The sequence below is a fragment of the Ruditapes philippinarum genome, unplaced genomic scaffold (genome assembly GCF_026571515.1).
Source record: "Ruditapes philippinarum isolate M1 unplaced genomic scaffold, ASM2657151v2 ctg593_1_1_1_1, whole genome shotgun sequence".
Taxonomy (NCBI): Eukaryota; Metazoa; Mollusca; class Bivalvia; order Venerida; family Veneridae; genus Ruditapes; species Ruditapes philippinarum.
In genome coordinates, this window is record NW_026866874.1 from 333532 (window position 1) to 343426 (window position 9895).

Consider the following 9895-nt stretch of genomic DNA (forward strand, 5'->3'; position numbering starts at 1 on the left):
CAAAATTGTTAATTTTCACTGGTTTAAAGCTTAACGCGTTCGAGGGCAATGAAAGTCCTTTTTTACATACTAAGTATCTTTAAAACGTGGAACATTTTCACGTGTAGAGGAATACTTGTCTAAGATATCTTGTCTTGGTTACTTATAGTGTGACGTGATAGGTACCTATCAGAGACGACGTGATAATGATTTCAATATCCACTTTATAGTCACAAATGTTACTTTTTAATGAAATGCGTACTAAAATAAGGACAATTTGTGAGGAAATACTAACACAAATGAAATTAAACTTTAAGATACTGACATAAATGAAATTAAAGAACATGAATTCTCCAGGAATTCACTCTTGAAAAAACAAAAGCAGATGGTGCTGTCATTCAAGAAGAAAATACATAAAAAGTTTCAGTTCACATTGTGGAAATATCCCTTACATTAAAGGGAAGTGACTGTTAACAACTCAACAAGGAAGATAATGAAAAAGAAGGGGACTGTTCTTATGCTAGACGTTATAATATTACTGTGATTAAAGTTGATAAGGTTGTTTTTGGATAGAGTTAAAGTCACTGTTTACGGTACTAAGAACATATTTATGCTTTTTAATCAATAATTAGAGATATTTATTTGCATGTTTGCTTGCTGCTTCAACAAAAATATTCCTTTTCCCCCACAAATAATAAACCTGACTAGATAACATCATATTTATATATTATCTTTGTTTCGTTGTACTGCAATGTTTTTGTATAAAATAGTGTCTTGATACGACGAATCTATGATTTTTTTTTCTTTTGTTTTAGTATTGATATAAATGAAAATCGAATGACACGCATCCGATTATGGGTGATTTCGTACACAACAATGTATATAACATTTGTAAGCAGCCATTAAAATAATTCTTAACAGACTGTTCCAGACCCTGTTATCAATCCTCATCAATCCTTATATGTAAAACAAGTGACCATAACTGAAAAAAATACTCAAGTGGATGAAAGACAGTATATAACTCTTTGTCTTCTGTTAAGTTTACATATGACCTCTTTGTCTTCTGTTAAGTTTACATATGACCGAATACCCTATAAAATGTTCCTTGCCATTAATGATAGTGTTTTAGTAATTGCTTTTACCAAAAGAATGACTTATTATGCTTCTGTTTTTTTCTTTTATTTGACTTTTTCAGAGTTTGGTGGTTCCAGTTCCAACTTGAATTCTGCATAATCACCCTCAGGAAATATATAAATTTGGCCTTTTAAAGGTCGTTTATGAATCAAACGATCCCCTTTCAAAATTCCTTTTATTTAGTTGAACTCATCAGTTTGTTGTTATAAGCACACGCTATTTTCTCTTTGGCCGCTTTTCTTAAATTGACACGATTGTCTTACATTAAAAGTTTTATGATTACCGCTATATGAACTTACCTTCGAATAACAAGACCAATTGTTTAACCATTTCATGTTTAAGTGAAATGTTTCTGTTTAAGCCTTTGATAAGGGGGATGGACTGTAGTTTGCACTAACTACATGTACTTCTGTCAATTCTTTTTCCTTTTTTATGATTAAATGACATGTCCATTAATTTTTATATTTGCATTTTGAAAATTTCAAAGTTCCATTATGCTACAAATTGTAGATTGTATTGTAAATCAATGCTCTTGAAGTATTTATGGTACATGCAATGGATATGTCTTTTATTTAGTACCCTTTCAACATTTTATTTAAACTCAAATCTTGTCATCCCCTTGTCGGAATGTTTCCTGTGATTCAAGCAGTGAAATGGATTTTTAAAAAAGTAGGTTTTCCGGCAGTCAAGAAAGAAATGTTGTGGCCATTGAAAGATTATTTCAGGCTTTTTGTTAATACATCGAACAACACAGTCATGTCCGTTCTGTGTGATTATAGAATACTTTGCTTATGTTAAGAAATGGGTTGATTCAAGTGACATGCTTGAAAATGAAAACAAATATTGTGAAAAACATTTTTTAGCTTGTATTGTTCATTATAATACTTTTTTCGTCAATGACTTTTGTATTAATAATAGATTTATAAAAATACAATCCGATGCAATCAATTTGCTTGTATAAAATAAAAATCGTGAACGTCACTTTCCTTGCTAATGGTAACAAGTTAAAATCAATGACGTTTTGCGGATCATAAAAGCCTGCAAAAATATCATAATAAACATATAATTAATGGAGATTGAAGTAAAGTACATGTATTGTGTTTTAGATTATAGTGTAATAACGACTCAGAATTTATAAATTTTTATGTGATTTTTACATTAAAATTGTTAGAAATGAACATTTATTATATCATTCGCTGGCTGCACTTAAGTTTTGTGATTTGGATTGCAAACGGACAATTGTACACAGAAATGAATGATCTAGTAGACCAGTTATTTAACGAATCGAGATACAACAAATTTCTAAGACCATTGTACAACCAAAGTCAGCCAATTGAGGTAAATTTTGAAGTTGAGCATCATAAAACAAATATTTGTTTGCAAATTAGGACCTGATTTTAAAGGGAATTATATGTATTTGTGAGTAAACACACATATACTGGGTTTGTGCAAATCAATTTGACAATGTGCAGTTAAAATAATATACACTATGTAAGAAACAAATCAATTATTTTTTTAATTTAATTATTTTTTGTAAATTGAAAGACAAAAAGAACCCGATTAGTATATGTAGTTGAAGTAGTAGAGGGTTAAGTAATACAAAATCTTATATTTATTGCAGATCAATCTCACCCAATTTCTGTTAGCTATTGAAACGTTTGACATAATTTCGGGAGAGCTGGATATTAATGAATTCTTTAAAATAACATGGACGGATGAACTTCTTACATGGGACCCTTATGTACACCATGGCATGGAAAGAATTCCATTGCCCAAAGGAAAATTTTGGAAACCAGAAATTTTGTTAAGGAGTGGTGCAGCCGCCGACAGTTCTGCAATCACAGAATGCAAATTTTCACCGGCTTGGATAAGTTACCAAGGCTCTGTTTTGATGACACCAGCTTGTACCTTCAAGGTTAGATGCAATATCGATACAACGTTTTATCCATTTGACACACACGAGTGTAGTTTTTACTTCATTGTATCTAATCATGATTCCACTGAATTAGTTCTTAATTCTCCGACTAAACTCTTAGATACTAGAAATCTAGAAGAAAATGGCGAATGGGAAGTAGAAAATTTTGCCGAAAATATTGATGAAGGAAAAGATGAAAAGATTGAACGGTTGACGATCCCAATGTTACGAGCCTCTTTCACTTTGAAAAGAAGACCTTTGTCTGCACTCATTAACAGTATGGCACCGTCTCTTCTACTTTGTATCCTTAATATTATGACATGTTGGGTACGGCCTGATTCTGGCGAAAGATTGTCAGTTGTAGTGACTTTATATCTGGCTTTTGTTGTCACAACTACGTCACTCATGGATACAGTTCCAAACAATTCATTAAAGATGCCCGTGATTTCGTTCTTCATTCTTACTATCAATGTTATTAATGCAGTCTGTGTTACATGGAGCATATTTGTCGTACATTTAGCCAAAGTAGATATTATAAGGCGAAAACTTCCATCTATTCTCACAAAAATGGTGATGAAAAATAAGCGTATCTCGATGTCTAAAATTAGAAACAAAATTAAACCTGTCATTGAAATGGAGCAAGCAACTAAAGTACAAAACATTACCGGCAAAGATGTGAACGAAGAAAAAGAAGAGGAAAGGGGTGGAAATTATGATCATGAAGACGGAATAAGTGGACTCGAATTGTCATCTGTTCTTGACAGAATATTTTTTTGGATTTTATTATTTATCCTATTATTTCTTTGCATCTTTTATTTCGTATTTTTACTGAGCAAGAGCATGTAAATGCTGTTACAATGAAAAATGCAAAATAAACAAGATTAATCGACTTAAAAAGTAAGACAGTTAAAAAATAGAATAAACGCTCTCATTTTTATAACAAAAGTACATTATTACTACTTATTTATCAATAAAAACATAAAAAACACATATGAAAATTTGAAATCTGGTACAGACAGATTTTTTTATCAAATCAACATGAATATCGCATTGAATAATAATATGACAACAAAACATTTAAAAGGCGGTGTTGATTTAAACAATACAAACGACACAGACAGACGTGTACGCAATAGAAGCATTGCCAAAGTGAAATGGGTATTTACTGCTCCACGTTCCAATTTTAGTTGTTGTTTGTATTGAATTTGTTGTTGTTGTTGTTTTTGTTGTTGTTTTTTTGTGCACAATGATTGGACTTTGTACATATGCACGCGATTTTGTGCCTTTGTAACAGTTGTTGTTGTTTTTGTTGTTGTTTTTTGTGCACAATGATTGGACTTTGTACATATGCACGCGATTTTGTGCCTTTGTAACAGATCGAGTGTCATGTAAATTAAAGCTGTTTCTTTATTTGTTACTTTAGCACATGTTTATTTATGAATATTGAAAGTACTAGTAATTTAATAAATACATATTTATATAATAAACAGTTTAAACGTCTTGTTAAACTCGTGTCTTTTGTCTACTATGATTGTCGTAATAGAAAATATATTTTTACACGCGCGAGGTTTACGCAATCGTAAAAGGGTTGCAAAGGAATGGTGTAATTCCACAGCTGTGTATTCATACAGAGAAGGGCCGAAAAATTATACATTGAAAAAATCAGTGTCTGTTTTGATCTATCCATTTGTGAACAAGCGTTACAGAAATTATAGTACGTCCGAACATTCATTCGAAGTGAATAATAAAGTTGAAAGGAATGATTACAAAATTGAAACTTATATTGACATTCATCTGTTCACTCACTAAATACCCTTTGATGGGCAATAATGTCACTTTCAATTTTTGGAAGTCAGACCTACGGGGCACCGAACTATCCCTACAATTCAGAAGCAACAACAACAAATTTCTTTCAAAATCGTTTGTTTATTTTCTAAAGGTAAATAGATGGATAGATAGAAACAAGCAGATGCTAAATGTTAAATGGCAATGCAATCCAACAGTCTTATACAGATACGTTTTGTCCAATGCAAAAAGTACCTCTTAATATGGAGACAACGTGTTTTTCGTAGGATTCAGTTTTAACCTGCTTCCAGTATTTAAGTGTCGGTCGTGAACTTCCCTTATTACATGGATCAGACATGTTTATTCTTTATATATTGAGATAATAATACGTCGTCTTTCTATTTGATAAATATGTCAATAAAAATATTTTTGCAACAAAGTAAGAAATTTAAAAAGTGTTTGGAAGTGTTAAGTTGATGTACGTGAATGTTTTATGTACCTGTATTTTATTGAGGACCCCAAGATAAATCGTCTCATTCCGCAGTACATCATGCGGCTTTTTATTCATATACGACTCGGCTGCTTCACCGAATAAATAAGGAACACGTTATAATGCAATTAGCTATTTCTAGTGTTTGTTGCAATGTAACTTCTATAAAATTGTTGGAAAGGAATGACCCCTCATAAGTAATGGCACAAACATTAACAGGTGAAATGAAATTGAATGTTCGGTTTGTAGTTTCAGTAGTTATATCATTCAAGTCTCTATCCGTAATAAACTCAAGTCCAAATCTTTTCTGGTAAGAAAGTGGTGTATGAATTTTAAAAAATGCTACATATGTATACATATAAGATGATGTGTACAATATATATTTAAGATATGCATGAACATGACATAATAGACAAATAATTTGTAAACATAGTCTGAGTTGTTTAAAAATAAAGAAATCGGTGCTTCTTTTCTCTTTTTCAATGAAAATCGAAGCTGAAAATTCTCTTTAAAATGTTATCAAACCAAGATTACATTTGCGCAATCAAAAGTTAGCTTAATTTACATCTCTCACGAACTTAATTACAGTTTTTACATCAATGTTTTTTTCTTTATTTTCATTTCTAGCGATGTTTTTTTTTATTTCTAATTTGTAATAATCCTATTGGTTTTATGTTTGTATGTTGCTTGCCTTGTCCAGTCTTCCTGAAACAAACACAATCTGGAACAAATGTACCTATGATTGTGCCCAGGTACCGATTATAACGGAAACAATAGTGACATTGAGAAACGTATTTGATAGCCCAAGTAACCAAAAGAATAAATTATCAGCCACATCAGCAACTTCACGTCCGCTGATATCATGTTGCAACTTACTTTTAGAAATATCTGAATTTGTTCCAATATCATTCTTGACACTCTGTACCTCTCCGTTTTCAATAGATTCCATTGTCTGCTCCGTTTCATAATCAGATTCAATTTTATTTAACACACATGATTTATTTAGCCTCCTTTTTAAAACCATGTTTAAAATTAGGCTCGGGATTTTCCTTTGATCAATTACATTTATACTCGCCAAGTTAACAATAAATATACTCCACGCCACCCCAATTGTATTGAATATATTTATAAATAGTACTTCATATGACATACATGGCACACGCAATGAATTATTTGGTATCTTCTCGATTGCTGCTGTTGCAGATAATACTAATGATAAATATAATGTAATCGCAAATGACAGTCTTTCTCCCGAATCAGGTCTAACGTAACATGTCGCCATATTAAGACATGACATAAGCATTAAAGGCGTATTTATGTTAATGAGTATGAACGCCGGTCTCCTCCTCAAAGTCAAAGATATTCGAACCATCGGAACAAAAACTTTTCCAATTCTTTTTTCTTGAATCAGAGTTACAGCTGCATCTGAACTTTCAATCACCCATTCATCGTTTTCTTCAAGGTCATCAGTGTTACTTGATGGCGAGTGAATTATCAAATCGTTTGCTCCATGATTAGATACTATGATATTGATATTACAGTGATGGATATCTAATGAATACAGCATGGCATCAACGTTGCATCTTGTGTCGTACGTACCTCCAAAAACCATTATAGCGTCTCCATTGTACTCAACCCAAGCAGGAAATACGCCATTACTGTAAATTGAAAATGCATCACTGCGGCGTCCATTCATCAATTCAAACTCCGGTTTCCAGAACCTACCTTTGGGTAATTGAATACTTTCTTTTCCGCCATATCGAGAGGGGTCCCATGTTAGATATTCGTCTTTCCAGCTGATTTCAAAGAAGGCGGATATAAGCGCCTCCCCTGTTGTGATGTCAAAATATTCCACACTTTTGAGATACTTAGTAAAATTAACCTGGAAACAAAATTAAAACTGTTGTTGAATGATTTTATCAAAATCTGAATTTCTTTAAATGATACCATTCAGTTAAGATATAAACAGACATCCAATTGAGTGAATCTTATTAAGACAGCCTGGATAATTTACCTATAATAGCTTAATGTTACTTACGACTAGAATCAAAAAATAAATGTATAATTACACATTGGTGTTTCAGGTATAGTCAATGAACAAATAATTTTGAAATATTAGCATAAGCCATGTCACGTATCTTTCCCCAACGGTTTCTTGTTATTAATTATTACCGTTAAGACAACATTTGGGCACCGAACATGAAAGGTTTAAACTTTGAAAGAGAAAATGAGAGCGTGTGAGATCACAGCAAAAACTATGGACAAGAAATAGACGAAGGCGTATGGGAGGACGCATTCAAGACATGGTCGGTAGTAAAAGGAGTATGGAAGGATGCATACTGTTAGTCGCTTTCAGTTTCATTTACTTCATATAACATCTAAAGAAATAGGAATTCATATTTCAAAAGGTGATTTTGTTGTATATGCATCTGGTATAACACTGATATTTCTTAGGAAATCGTGGTTATTTTGACAGTTGGCATATGCGGTAACCATAGAAACTGCCCGTTTACAAATATTGTTACAAGTCAACATATATATTTTTTGAATTTACCATAAAATGTTACTTGATATATCAAAAATGTAGAATATTCAATGAAAAAAATGTATCGATATTTTTTAATTATTTACAGAATTCAAGCTTATTGTTCTCATTTTTCGTTCAGTTAAAAAGCGTGAAAAACTCATTTTTAAAAGAAATATATAAAGATTATCGTTTGTTCATACAGAATTATTGGATGTATAAAATTGTGCTTGTTGTGTAACATAAGCTATCTAATACACGTGTACATTTTTATAACAGCGTGGCTATTTTGATACTTTTGTGATATTTACTGTTACCATGGAAATTGCCATTTTACAAAAAAATCCAACACGTCGACATATAGTTTTATTTTTATTTTTGAATTTATCATTTATTTTACTAATAATTTTTTAAATCTATGAAAGATATTGTTCGATATTTCTAAATATTTACAGAATTCATGTTTATTTTTCTCATTTTTTGTTCAGTTAAGAATCTTGAAAAAACTCATATTTTAAAGAAATATATTCAGATTATCATTTGTTTCATACAGAATCATAAGATAAAGTTATCTCTGTGTAAAATTGTGCTTGCCATATGTATTAAGCTGTCATATACATGTTTTATTTTCTAAATCAAAAGTTTCAGCTATTTTTACAGTTTTGATATTTACTGTTACCATGGAAATTGCCATTTTACAAAAAAATCCAACACGTCGACATATGTTTGTCCTTCTATTTTGGAATTCAGAATTTAATTTTACTTATCATATAAAAAATTTAGAAAGTTCTATGAAAGGATTGTTTTTTTTCTAAAACTGTAGAAAATGTTTTAATCAATGTAAAATAATGCTAATAAATTATAAAAAAGTACAATAATATCATACCTGTATTTTATTTGATTGGTTTTGTAATGGTCTCAGGATTTTGTTGTATTTTGTGTCATTGAATAGATGTCCAACTAAATCATTCATTTCCTCATACGTTTGTCCAAGCATTATCGCTAAATTACAAGCAATTAACATACCAACATATACCACAAACATCTTGTTGTGTTATTTTATTTAAGATATTTATAAAGAGTTTAGGTTAAAAACTTGTCGAACTTTACACCATTGCAATTATTCCTTTTCAGCGCTTTATATGATACACTTTCATTCTCTCCCATCTGTTGAGATCAAAATGCTTAAATGCTGCTGATGGAATTTTACAACAAAATAAAAAAGAATTATCCTGTTGAAATGGAACATTAATTACTCAGCATAGTAATGCATGATCTGATATAGCAAGGGTTATTTATATTTGCGTGCATGTAAAACAATAAAACCTATAATATACTACTTCAGCAAAATGTTTATTGATTGAGTGCTTTATTTGATCGGGAAGGAATCAGTTACAATTTAGAGGGCAGGTTTATTACCAGAATCATGGCACAAACTAGTACTAATTCTGTAAATGTGTAAAAAGAAACAAAGCAACATACAAAAACAACAGAAAATATAGGAACAAACTAATGAAGTGAAAGAAACAGAACTAAAACAAAACCTAGTCTGTTACTGGCAGCGGCCAAAACGTCTGACTCGAATGCGATATATATGCAAAACAGCAATTTTTCAAGAGGAATGAAATACTGAATTTCTGTTTAGTAATCATTTTTACTGCCAATTTTCATAAAATTGTTTAACCAGAAACAAAAATGTTATTTACATTTCATAACAAGAATAATATCAGATTCGACATTTTCTCTAAAAGAAAGTCTAAAAACGGAAAAATATTGTTTCATAAGTGGCTTTTGAAGATTTTCAACTTATTTGGCATGATGAGCATAAGATATGAAAAATATTTCTTTTTTTTTCAAAGTATAATGAACCAAACTCTTAACTGCAAACATTGTAACAGCATATCAAGCAACATTATATCAATAGAACTTTTTCATTTTTCTATCTTTTTTCTATTTTAAGTCGGCAATAGTAAACATTTCATTTCACTTGCCTGACCCTACGCCTATGTCGGTAAATTAAAATAATGTATAAATCAACTTTAATACTAATGTAGACACCTAAATTCTA

General features: G+C 31.0%; 2 protein-coding genes across 2 annotated transcripts; one reads left to right on the forward strand and one right to left on the reverse strand.

Moving 5' to 3' along the window:
* The first annotated feature begins 2364 nt into the window (after positions 1 to 2364).
* Positions 2365 to 5712, forward strand: LOC132734081 (neuronal acetylcholine receptor subunit alpha-6-like). The gene is made up of 3 exons (XM_060720797.1): positions 2365 to 2451; positions 2735 to 3781; positions 5692 to 5712. The coding sequence occupies exons 1-3, from the start codon at positions 2365 to 2367 to the stop codon at positions 5710 to 5712; spliced, it is 1155 nt and encodes a 384-aa protein (XP_060576780.1).
* Positions 5713 to 5942: 230 nt separating this feature from the next.
* Positions 5943 to 8900, reverse strand: LOC132734077 (neuronal acetylcholine receptor subunit alpha-3-like). Its single transcript, XM_060720793.1, has 2 exons — positions 8714 to 8900; positions 5943 to 7185 (listed from the first exon to the last, which is right to left on the reverse strand). Exons 1-2 carry the CDS (start codon positions 8870 to 8872, stop codon positions 6040 to 6042), a joined length of 1305 nt encoding a protein of 434 aa, XP_060576776.1. The 5' UTR covers positions 8873 to 8900; the 3' UTR covers positions 5943 to 6039.
* Between the last annotated feature and the right edge of the window lie 995 nt (positions 8901 to 9895).